Genomic DNA, 12,135 nt, shown 5'->3' with positions numbered 1-12,135 from the left:
TGAAGACTGACTGTAAAAACCTGGCAGAGTATTCATATGCTGGCCTGCGACACTTCTCAGCCACCAGGTTATTTGTTGTGTGGCAGGCTACTGCAAATAAATGTATGTACACAGGGTTAAAATGAAACGTGCACCAAAGTACACGGTCGGCTGTCTGCATTTGTATGACCATACAGTATAAATGAAATGAGTGGTTGAGTACGTGTTTTCCGTCACTGTGGGTTTAAAAGTACTTTCACACAAAATATATTAATAAATTAAATCATTTAAACTTACCAAAGATGAGTTTAACAAAACCCAAAATTATTTAATTCACATTGAAATGAAAGGTTGTAAATGGTTAAAAATTCACATTATTAATTGTAAGTTTAGTTCAAGTAAACTTAAACAAGATCAGTAACACAAAACATGCCAATTACAGTCACAAAATTACACTGTATACAAAACATTATAGTAATTAGGAGTAAAATAGTATAAAATACTGTTTAAAATCAACCATATTTAATAAAAAGTGCTTTTCTGATTTGTAGTACATTCCATACACAAGCTAAATAAAGATTTCACGTCTGATTGTAGAAGTGAATCTTTCCAGCTTGTTCCTGTCCTCGGTGCTGCTCACTGTGGACAGTAAAGTGCTGCTGCTGTGTTACGCTCTTCTGGGTTCTCTCACATAGGCTGGTACGTAGGCGTCTGGGTTCTACTCTGCCCCTGCAGTAACGGGCTGAGGCTGCTCTCCAGTTCTCTTTGTTTCTGCAGAAGACCCTGCGACAGAAGATCACTGCAGGTAAATGACGGGACGACAGGAATGTGATCTCACATGGACGGAGAGTTACAGTAAAGATTACCTGTCTGAGTTCAGACAAGCCTTTGAGGATGGCCTGCTGCCTCTCTGTGCTCTTCAGCAGCTCGGGGTGTAAGAGGGGGTCCCGTTGCACCAGAGAGGTGGGGTGTCCATTACTGTTTACATCTAATTCCACAGTACAAGCAGTTTTAATAGCGTGATAATGGAGCAGGGCGTTATTTTATATTTTATTTGAGCTTGTTGGACATGCTATTTCAAAAACAAATGTAATTAAAATAAGAGTGACGTCTATGTGATCTTTTAAGCTATAACAGCAGCCACTCTTCTGAGAAGGCTTCTAACAAGGCTTTCAAGTATGTCTGTGGGATCTTGTGCCCAATCAGTCAAAAGATGATAGTATTTGTATAGCTGGGCACTGATATTGGTCAAGAAAGCCTCAATTGATGTTCCAGTTTATTTCAAATCTATTCAGTGGGGCTGAGGTCAGCGCTCTGTGCTGGACACTAGAGTTTCTTTAATCTGAGCTTTTCTTCATCTCTTTATAGAGCTTGCTTTGTGCACAGGGGTGCAGTCATGCTGGAACAGGAAAGTGCCCTCCCTAAACTGTTGCGGCAAAGTTAGGAGCATGACTGATTTATTACACCTGTTATTACAACCATTGTGGCTGAAACACATGAATTTAATTAGTCCCAATACTTTTGTTCATGTTGTGTATATCTGGATACGTGAGCTGTTGATACCTGCGCGCGACTTCTGTTGGGCTTCATGTGTGGTGGGTCTGGAAATCGGTGCACAAGGATCCAGATGGTAAACCTCATCTGTGCGTACGTAGGGGATGTAATCAGAAGATGGAAGCCAGCCAGCACTCTGGGCACGTTTTACTGTGTGGGGTGGAGGGGGCTGCTGGAGTCTGTGCCTTACAGCAGGGACGGGTGGAGACGGAATTCTGCTGGTGAAAGGGTGGACGGAGGCACATTTGCCATTCATTTAGTTTGTTGTTTTAGGGTCAAGTGCAAGGTTAGGTGACATTATTACAGTTTCTGTAAGTTTAAACTTTAAATTTGTTTCAATAAACAGAATCAGGCACGACTAACTTGCTTTTTGCAGAAAACTACAGGTTGTTCTTCCTTTGTAAAAAAGACATTTAATTTGTGGATTTTCTGTACAGGTCTACATCAGGGTTTTTCAAACCTTGGGTCACAACAATGTGGCCAGTTAACTTCAAAGTTTCTAATATAATTTCTGGCTTTATAAGAATTATACCAAATGTACTCCTCACCCCAACCTTGTATTGGTCTAAAATAAATTACAGCAAGTCCTAATTAATGGAGAACATACTGTTTTTTGCTGTATAGTTAAAACTATTGAACTAAAAACTAAGTCACATTTCTTTGACACAAGCTGGTAAACATATACTTAAATATTGTAGCTGACAGACTATTTGTGAATCATGAAAAAAGTTACCTGCTCACCTATGAGTAGTAGTGGTAGATGGCGCTTGATGCAAATCCACACCCTGAAAAAACAACCTTATAAGCTATACGATCATGTAACATCTGTACATAAGGACAGTAAAGCTAAACTCATTCATACGTGCAGCCTCTTACCCTGTGATGAGTCGAGTTCATGGGTCGATGGTGAGACTGGTTCTCTAAGCATGGAGGTGAAGGACAGTGCTGAGCAGTTCTGGAAACTGTGTTCCTCTCCACCAGAGTCATGAGCTCCATCTGTCTACGCATCCTGCTCTCCTGTCTGTGTCTCTGCAAGGTAGCGGGGTAACGCTCCGACGCTGGTACAAAAGCCTTGTTGGGTCTTTGGGTGTTCCACTGTGGTTTCCGGCAGAGCTTCTGTCCGTTACTTCGGTCTGTTCGGGTGAAGGGTTCGTAAGGATCCGCTTCTGTAGTTGCAGTGCAGATGTTCTCTTTTCCAGTGTTCCGTTCGGCCGGTTGGGCATCACGTCTGGATCTTTTCATATTGGGAGGAAGTTGAATGCCAGTGCCAGGAATTGCTGCATTTATCTCTGTTTCTGTTTTACATAAAAGAAATGATCACATACGTCTGGTAAACTGTCCACACTGCTAAATACTACACAAAAAATATAATTTCCAATAGGTTTAGAGAGACTGATGCATTGATTTTACAATGCATTGATTTCTCAGAGCCCCATTAATACAGATGCAATCCATACTTGAACTCAGCAGCATTTAAATGTATAGAGAGGTTCAGCATGTAAGGAAAAACACACTATGCTCTCTGTATCAGCACCTCGACCAAACAATAGGTGTTGCTGTTGCCACATTGAGGAGGCGCCTCCTAATCCAGCCAATTGTGTCTGTATGTGACAACCCAGTACACTATTGCTTTAAGGTCGTCACAGAACATTAAACACTGTAACCTACCTGTCTGAACTGCTGTGTCTTTTCTGGATGTGTGTGGAACCTCCACTTCCCCTGCTGCAGCTTCCAATGTGGCCAAACTTAAAGATTCTTGACTTAAAGCTGCAATAATGGGACAAAACATGATGTAACCTATAGTTCATCAATATTAATAGGAGTATAAAAAATGTATTATGTTGCTTACCTTGTGAGACAGACTCGCCCTCCAGACTTCGTAACAGCTTGGTAACATCATGGCCTTTCTTAGCCATCTCTTTAATTCTCTGTAGATGTTTTTCTTTCTGTGCTTCTTCTTGAGCTCTCTGCACACTCAGGTATAGTTTCTCTGTTTTTCGTGAATGTAACTCCTGAAATAGAATATCAACACTTTTTTTATTCCAGTTGCATTTTGACTGTGAAAGGGTTCATCAACGGTTGGTCAAAATGGATAAAATAAATTAAATGCATCTCTCTGTTGACCAAACAGCCTAGCTATTGGGAGGTACGCTTGTCAGTGCGCTCTCAGTGACGGTCCCAAGCTTGGATTATAGTAGTAGTAGTTTCATCAGCACTATATGTTTAAAAAAGCAATATGGATACAACAAAGGATGCTAATCACTAAAGCCAAACCCAGGTTTGGGTCTATGCACACCATGCACGAACAACCAGAGCTGTGTTACAGATAGGAGCACATGCAACACAATCAACCGGACTAAAGTGTCCAAAGCTGTATCAATCCAACCTTTACTTATTGGTGTTCCAGCCAATAAATTACGTTTAGTAAATAGAATTATTTAAACTAATTTAGCATAACCTATCAAATCACAAATCACATTTTATTTTCTACCTCTTTTTGTCGCCGCATTTGTGTGTCCTTCATGTACTGCTGCTGCAGTAGTTCCCTCTCTCGAGCTACCCTCCTTTCCTCCTCTTGCTCCGATGCCCGACGTGCCGCCTCTTCTTTCTCCTTCTGACGCCTACGTTCTTCCACCTGAGCCTCAATCGCCCGCTGACACACACACACCAAAAAAATAGGACATAATAGGAGTACATAAACATAAATGATTTTCAGAAACTATAAATATTGATGAGCTTTTGCATGTAAATAAAGTTTTACTGTACACAAATCATACTTTAATTGCTACTAGATCTCGAATTTCACCTACCTGATGTTCAAGTTGTTTAAACCGCTTTCTCTCTCTTTCTTCTATTTGTGCGGGATCCAGCAGTGCTGTCATTGTTCGCAGATAGCTGAACAGAAATACAAGAGACAACAGAGACACTGCATAAATTTCCCTCCAGGTTTTTTACAGCCCACTTCTAACATGTGAACCATCAAGGCTGGAGCCAGCTATTCAAATTTTTGCCATCAACCTACCTGGACCTTGGCTGAAAGCCCTGAGTGGTGTCCACACTGGCTCTGCTTATACTGTCCCCTCCATAAGCGCTCATATTATCCCAGGCCGTGGACACAGGCCGAGAGGGATAGTGATGATGAGAGAGGGAGCTGCCCATTTCGTTCTCTCCTCTGTCCAAACCTGGAATAGGAAGAGTAGGAGGAGGCTGGACAGGGAGACGCCGCTGAAAGGAGTCAAAGTGCATGGCCCAGCGTTCATGGTCCTCAGCCTAACAAAACAATTAAATCACACCAGCCAAATAAAAACCACATAGCAGAAGGTTCTCCAAAATCATGCACTAAACATAAAAACAAACAGCAATATGTACAGATTCTTTGTTCTCGAGGTTTGTACCTGGTTCCGGCTTTGTTTTTCTTTTTTCTTGCGCATTTTGGCCTCTTCTCTCTGCTGTTCTAAATCCTGTAACCAGCGTCTCTGCTCCTCCTTCTTTTCCTCAGTAAAAGCATGCTCCAGCGGTGCAGCTTCCTAACCAGTTCCAAATACAAAAAAACTTGCCTCAAAAATAAACAACAAAGCTTTACCTCTAATACATGTTAGCTGAACACAAGGTGGTCAAATCATATTCATTAGCCAGGTCTCATGATTGGTTTTAATTTGCCCAAACAAAATAAACTAGACCAAAGGTAATTAATCTGGGAGCCACTGCACCCAAGTGGGAAGTGATTTCCTTCCTCTCTGGTTAATCTGGTTAAGAAAAGTACATCATGTTAGACTTATCCATTGCAGCAATGATAAAAATGATGATAATAATAACTGACAGCCTAAACACAGTAACTGTTTGTCTAGCTCTGATAGCCCAGACTTTTGATTTGTCTACCTCATGACAATATGGCTGAATTTACACATATTAACCAGCATAGAAATGAAACGTTACCCCCAGTACAAATGCAGAGCGGATAGCAGAGGGAAGAGCTTTGGGGTTGTTGTGCATCTGGTGAGACGGCTGCTTGTTGTTTGCGTTTGCTGTGCTGGTCCTTGTAATTCTGTCCTCTTCCACCTAATTAGACAAAATAACATTTAACAGACGAATTCTTAACATATGCAACTGTAAATTCACAAGCATACATTTCATTCATAGCAATAATTCTTTTTTATGTCTGTCATTTAGCTACAGTATGACCTTTAACATAACGTTTTGTCATAACACGAGCTTACCCCCAATAGCTGGTCTCTTGATCCAGCAGAAGGTCCTTTAAATTGCTCAGTTTGAGGTAATACCTGTGCCTTCTCTTTCTGTTGCTTCTTTAGTGCCATCTGCTCATCTGTACATAAATAGAAATATATATATCATAAATTAAACCACACCGCAGTGCCTGAACCAATCCAACACGAACCAGCGTGAACCAATCCACTTTTACGTCAGGCTGTAACATTCTCTACAAAGCCGTGTTTAATATTGAATGACTTGTCAGGCCTTACACAAAGGCTTCTAGTAGAGATTGTGCAATCAGACACTACCCGTCCCAGTACCTAGATCTCTCCTCCATTCTGCCCTTTTGGCTTTGAGAGCTTCTTTCCCCCGTTCCCGTTCTCCTAGATTGCTGAACAGACCTGCCGGGGTCGAATCTAATAGTTTTCTGTTTCAAGAGAAGAGACAAAGTCACATGCAATTAGTTCTTTTCAATATATATACACACACTCACACGTATATTCATTGAACTATTTATCCCAGAACATTGAGAGTGTGATGTAAACAAATCCTAACAACACTGCTGCACCTAAAACACTCATACCAGTTTAACACACACCATCTAGTTATTGCCGTTTCATTGCTAAGAATGGTCCACAACTCAAATAACATCTGGTCAGTGGAGGGCGTACTGGGGTCCTTATCAATTAATAATTGTGAAAATCACTTAAAAATTCACTTACTTCTCATTTTCTTCTCTTTGTGAGCATTGTTGTCTTTCCAAAGACAACTTGGATGTTTCACTATTTAACATTTCACTTGAAGTACAATTGTCTCCTGTTGGTCCTCCTGATAAAGAGACAGACAGTTTAAGCCTTGATCACTAGATGACAAACTCAAGATTACTGGACTGTGTATAATAAAGTTCGGGTGAAACTGGCCACTATTTGGAACAATTCTGATTATTGAATTCATGTGTTTCAGGCACAACAACTGCTAACAAGTGTAATAACTCAATTCAATACAGGAAATTATATACTTTGCAGCAACAGTTTTAGGGAAGGCCCTTTCTTGTTCCAGCATGACTGTGGCCCTGTACACAAAGCAAGCTCTATAAAGACATAAATCTGGTTTATTGTGTCCACTAAGCTCTACACAAAGTTACGCTTCAGTGCAGAGGACAAATATTTAACTTACCATTCTGAATGTGGACTGTTGTGTCTGGAGCATTTTGTCCTGATGCTTTGATGTTGTTGATGATCTGCTCAAGTTGCTCTTGAGTTAAACACACCACGTTCTCCTTTACAGTCTTTTCTGTGGCACTGGAGGAATCGTCAGTGCTTTTGGTTTTGCTCTCTGACTGCCCTCTCACCATGACACTGCCGTGATCAGTCCTGCTCTTTACCTTGGTCTTTCTAGTGATAAGTGAAGTCCCCTGATCACCTTGGTCTCGGCACTTCTTGTCCCGTTGTGGCTTTTCTGCTTCTTTGGGATGCTGCTTTGAGCTGACTGTGGCTTTTAGTGCTTTGCCCTTCTGAGGTACCTGTTAGCAACACAATGATGCAAGACATATTTATATTATTTAATATACTTCCAGTGAATTAATGATATTTAAATTTACACATACAATGCATTTTTATTCTGTTTATGCATTTTCCCTTTATCCTTCGATATAATCATATCCATTGACCCAGATATAACACTATACGTGCTAAACCACCTACCTGACAAAACCCCATTTTAATGGAGGGCTTGGACTCACCTGTCACAAATACAAAACAATGTACAATAAATACAATATTATGCACATTCCTTAATATGTTTAAACTGTATAAATAATAAATGGGTTTTACCACTATGGGATAACACAAGCTTGGGCTTTCCATTCACAAGTTCAAACATCAGGCCATCACTGTAAAACAAAAGAGTTAGGAAGCATTTGGCAGTGTACACCTGTGCAAAAGCTATTTGTTATAAATGTAATGCATTGTATAACAACAGTTACTTTTGACTCATTTTAACAATAGTAAACAGATTTCAGTTCAATGTTAACCTGCACTCATGACCTAAACATTCTGGTTAACAGAAAACACCATCGGTCCACTGAGAATTGCATCTAAAGTTTAAAAAATAAGACACGTGCATTACAAATTATGAGAAAATACAAGACTGAGATATGACTGGGTGATACATAATATAATATAACTATTTATAATATCCCAATAAACGTACGTGTCATGCTAGTTAATACCAACTATCTACTCTAACCTAACTCTAAAAAGTTACTAATCACACTATTAGTATTCAAGTATATACTGTACTAGCACAAGTACAAGTTCAATCTTATCTAAACTAAGAATGCTGGTTGATATACAAGTATATACAAGTATTTACCTTAAGCATACTATTACTAACTGAGTATCCTGGTTACTAAGTCATTATTATTCCTATTAATAATAAACATACTAACTAAGTATAAGTGACTATGTATGTATTGTATTGTAATCTGACCCTAATAGTATAATTTAAGTATAAACAATATGTCATCTTCTAAGCATACTAGTTAGCACTCCAGTATCTAAGAACACTGGTTAGTTATTGTCTTAGTTAGATTTATACAAAGTAGGTTGTTCATTTACCGTTGTTAATTTAAGGTTTATTATACCAGCGAACATGTTGGTAAACACGGAGAATTAAACGAATCAGCTGTGTTACAGCTAGCAAATTTATAACCAATCCACAAAACCAAGATTGATTAAATATTACACTCACCCTAAATTCATTATTTAATCCTGCACTCGCTGATCTCATTGAAAAAGCAAAAAAATAAAAGCATACATCAGTTTAAAAACCGTTGTGCCATATCTACGGTTGCCACAACCAATGTGTTGCAAGGATTGGATAACAGCTGGTTAAATAACAAATAACTCTTTGATCCCTGTACAAGTGATCTGGGTAGGGGGTATGGTAATAACTTTTACACCCTATGTAGTGCACTACAAAGAAAACTATACAGCGGTTGGACACTAGGCCGTAAGTTAAACTCTTTCTTCTTCTCCTGCGTAGATATTGGGTTTTTATTGCCATCTATTGGTTTTTTGAAGCATTTTAAGTTTTCCTGTTGACTCAACCGAATATGAATATGGACATTGTACAAGTTCAACGAAATTCAGTGTGCTCTTCTAGAAAAAAAAGGTATATACAGGGTGTCCCTAAACATATTACTGTAATTTAGAGTCATTTAAAAACAGTTTTAAACCTGAGACTGCTGAGATAGTATGTCATGATAATACACCACAATATACGTATATAAGATACTGGTGAGTATAACACCAGGCAGAACTGCAGCCAAATTACAGACACGGACATAGCTGTGTCTAAACAATGAATCATATCAGTGATGGTAGTGATAGGCATTATGATATTATCTAGGGCCATAATGCATGATTTGGAACACGAACCTGACGTAAGCAGGGTATTGTGTCACGTTGCTGATTTCAGCCAATCAGCCAGTAGCTGTGACGTTAGGGGACCAACTTGCCTCGGTAACTGACACGGTTACAACACCGGCTAGCAAAATAAGTTACATTAGTTGGAGTATAAGGATGTCTTTGTAATCTTCCTCAGTAGGGACTAATGGTGGCGATATTTATAGTTAACGTGTCGTAAATATTAACTATTTTTTGCTTAAGGACTAACGCTATGACAAATGACATCTGGATACCTTGTAAAAATGTAGCCTTAGCAAGTTAGACCGTAGCAGAGAGAATTGTCAGAGGCTGTGTTCCAAATCGCATAGTAGTGCACTTGATAATACGCCAAATAGACTTCATAGAGCCTTACTTTGGACACACTATTTAGTATCCTGGCGTTCGGGTTGAGACACAGCCACATGCTTATTCGAAATAACAGTTTAGCAGCTAAAAGGCTAACATAGTTTATCAGGTTGCATGTGATAAGAGAAGTATTTACTAGTGAAATACATTAAATAACTATCTTATAACTTTATTTCAAATGCATCATTTATACATAATTAAGTATAAATGAGCAATTACGTGCTAAATAACGCTGCCAGTTCAGATAAATAGCTAGCCTAGCAATAGAAGTCAACTGGAATTCACCTAGATACGGTGGACCCTTTGGATCAAAGTGTATAACCAAACCATCAACACTGGACCTGTTTTTAAACAGATTGTGTTCAGATCTTCAGCTGTTTACTCATTTCAGGACCAAGACTCTGGTTGTAATCTTCAAAAAGGTAACGCTGGAGAAATGCTTTGCTATTAAACGTTATCAGCGTTGGTCCATTTTGCACTAATCGACGCTCTAGTAAAACAGACATGCTGTCTTTGCCATATATTATGATTCAGAGCTTTTAAAATGTCTAGGGACAGTCGGCTAGTTTGATGACAGTCGAGTTCATGTGGCTGGTAGAGGGTCCCTGCAGGAGTCGATTCATTCTTTGATTCAATACACACTCGATTCCCAATACGTGCAATTGCTTTCTGACTCGGAGTCGACTCGGTGTTTTTTTGGAATCAAATAGGCTGGTGAGTTCGGTCACTGTTTTTGGCAAATTAGCCGTTTCAAATGGCATGCTCTTAGTGTAGTACTTTATTATATTTTGGACGTACTTAAAACAGCTTTAAGTAAAAGATTCGTCTGATGTAATCTATTTCTTTTATTACCTTGTGTTATTGCTTTGCTTTCACGCTAATAGCTGTCTGTAGAAGGCAAGAGCTGATTGTTTGTTTATGTGACATTGTAATTAGTGCTATTTTGTCTCTTCAAATCGAAGGTCATCAGCATCGGACCAGACATTAGATTAGACTTTGCTGTTCAGGATGGTGTTTTGGCTTCACTAGTTAAGGCAATAGTGCTATTTTTACAGTATGGATGGACACGTTGTTCTGCGTTCTCTGATCTCTGACTGGTGTGGTGTTATTAAGATCAGATCCTAATTATGGACTACTAGGGATCTGAAAATGTGTTTGTTTTTATTGCCTTGGATTTTGGTAGGTAGGATTTCAGAATGATTTGCTTCGATGAGCTACGAATAAACCCAGTGTTCCTCATTCTGATTGCCATTGACATCTAGGGGTCATCAGGTAAGACACACAATGAAGACAAATTGATTTTCTATTAACACTTGTCCAGAGTGATCTGTGCCAAGAAGTTGATTTTTATTTTCTCATCCTGAGTGCAAGATGACAATTTATGATGTGGCATGCTTATGTTTCCTGGTACACAACATAGTTTTGTATTTGCTGGCATGATGGCTGCGGTGTTATTTGTTTTCATCTCTCATGTTTTGTTTTATTGTTTAAATTGAGCCAGATGTGTGTGTGTGTGTATGTACGTTGACTTGTGTTTACGATGTCTCCTAAGGACACATCACATCAAATCAAATCTAGCTCATACCACCGTTCTGACACACTGACCATCAGTCATACGTTTGTTTAAAAATAAGTTTCATTTTTAGGTTTCTGGGTAAGTCTCGCCTATTTTCCCCCCCCAATGATTGTGATTAATTTTTAAACAGAATTTTAGTGGCAGACAAGACACACTTAATTAAAAAATCTCTTGAGTATTGTACTACTTACTTCTATGACCTGATAATGTTAGCAGCGAATGTACCCTGTTGAATCTAGACTAGCATAATCGATGCCTTTTTACAAAACATTTTCTCAGTTCTTCGTCTTTTATCGCAGCAAACTAGTCATCACTGGAACAGACAGAGCGCCTCCAAATGTAATTAGGAACTGGCAGACAACCAAACATTCACAATGACAATTCAAGGATAAGCTGTGAAGATTTCGGAGTAGAGTAGCTTAGACTGGCCTGGAGAAACACTAAGCTCAGACTAAAAACGTCTACATTTTGTCATGTAAAATTTGCTAACCTCAGATTTTGTGGTGAGAATGGAGTATGCCTTGGTTTTTAAGTCCTTAAAATGTAATTAAACTAGTTTTAGCTTCAACTAGTTATTTATCAGGATGGAGTTGGTATCACTTGGTATCACGAGTTCTGCTATTCAACAGTAAAATTTATGTAGTAATAGTAAGTTTTCAGGGTGTATTGATGCACATTTTAATAATTAAGTACTGCACTTTGACAAAACTTACCAGAAATGCCTACGAAATGGTTTCGATTTGTTTTAAAATATCTTTGAGTTATAATTACTTAATCCTCCTTACTATCCCTGTTCTTTTCACTTTCTCTGTTGCAGGCTTTTAGTAAAGAGCTTTTTAGCTACTGTATTGTTCTATTGTGTTGTTACAAAACCGAAATGCAATGCAGTGGTGGTAGCGCTTGTATAAAAGAAGTGTTTTCTATAGTTTTACATGTTAAAAAACACTGGTTGTTGTGGAGAAGGAACCCTGTGTAAGCAGATAATTTTAAAACATTAAA

At 38.9% G+C, this 12,135-nt stretch overlaps 2 protein-coding genes across 5 annotated transcripts in view; one reads left to right on the top strand and one right to left on the bottom strand.

Annotated features, from left to right (window-relative positions):
• Window positions 1–479: 479 nt before the first annotated feature.
• On the bottom strand, window positions 480–8,544 carry ccdc66 (coiled-coil domain containing 66). Of its 3 annotated transcripts, none has more exons than XM_062986431.1 (19): window positions 8,497–8,544; window positions 7,578–7,636; window positions 7,449–7,486; window positions 6,922–7,267; window positions 6,468–6,573; window positions 6,066–6,172; window positions 5,751–5,857; window positions 5,470–5,592; window positions 4,929–5,060; window positions 4,556–4,803; window positions 4,344–4,428; window positions 4,025–4,186; window positions 3,383–3,545; window positions 3,202–3,300; window positions 2,410–2,828; window positions 2,275–2,318; window positions 1,543–1,751; window positions 846–967; window positions 480–762 (listed from the first exon to the last, which is right to left on the bottom strand). In XM_062986431.1, exons 1-19 carry the CDS (start codon window positions 8,505–8,507, stop codon window positions 667–669), a joined length of 2,676 nt encoding a protein of 891 aa, XP_062842501.1. In that variant the 5' UTR covers window positions 8,508–8,544; the 3' UTR covers window positions 480–666. The 3 variants fall into 3 exon arrangements, with proteins under 3 accessions (XP_062842501.1, XP_062842503.1, XP_062842504.1); XM_062986433.1 differs by having other exon boundaries at window positions 1,543–1,748; XM_062986434.1 differs by lacking the exon at window positions 846–967.
• Window positions 8,545–9,904: 1,360 nt separating this feature from the next.
• ip6k1 (inositol hexakisphosphate kinase 1) overlaps window positions 9,905–12,135 on the top strand; it is a 28,407-nt gene continuing 26,176 nt past the window's right edge. The window contains exon 1 of one of the 2 annotated variants that reach the window (XM_062986722.1): window positions 9,905–9,982. The gene's annotated coding sequence lies outside the window, so the exon portion shown is untranslated. Of the gene's footprint in view, window positions 9,983–10,799; window positions 10,833–12,135 lie in introns of those variants that run through there. The other variant, XM_062986723.1, reaches the window with a different exon arrangement.

Source organism: Trichomycterus rosablanca, chromosome 24 (genome assembly GCF_030014385.1).
Source record: "Trichomycterus rosablanca isolate fTriRos1 chromosome 24, fTriRos1.hap1, whole genome shotgun sequence".
Lineage (NCBI taxonomy): Eukaryota > Metazoa > Chordata > Actinopteri > Siluriformes > Trichomycteridae > Trichomycterus > Trichomycterus rosablanca.
Note: the sequence above shows the minus strand (reverse complement) of the source record. Positions and strands in the feature narration are given on the sequence as shown.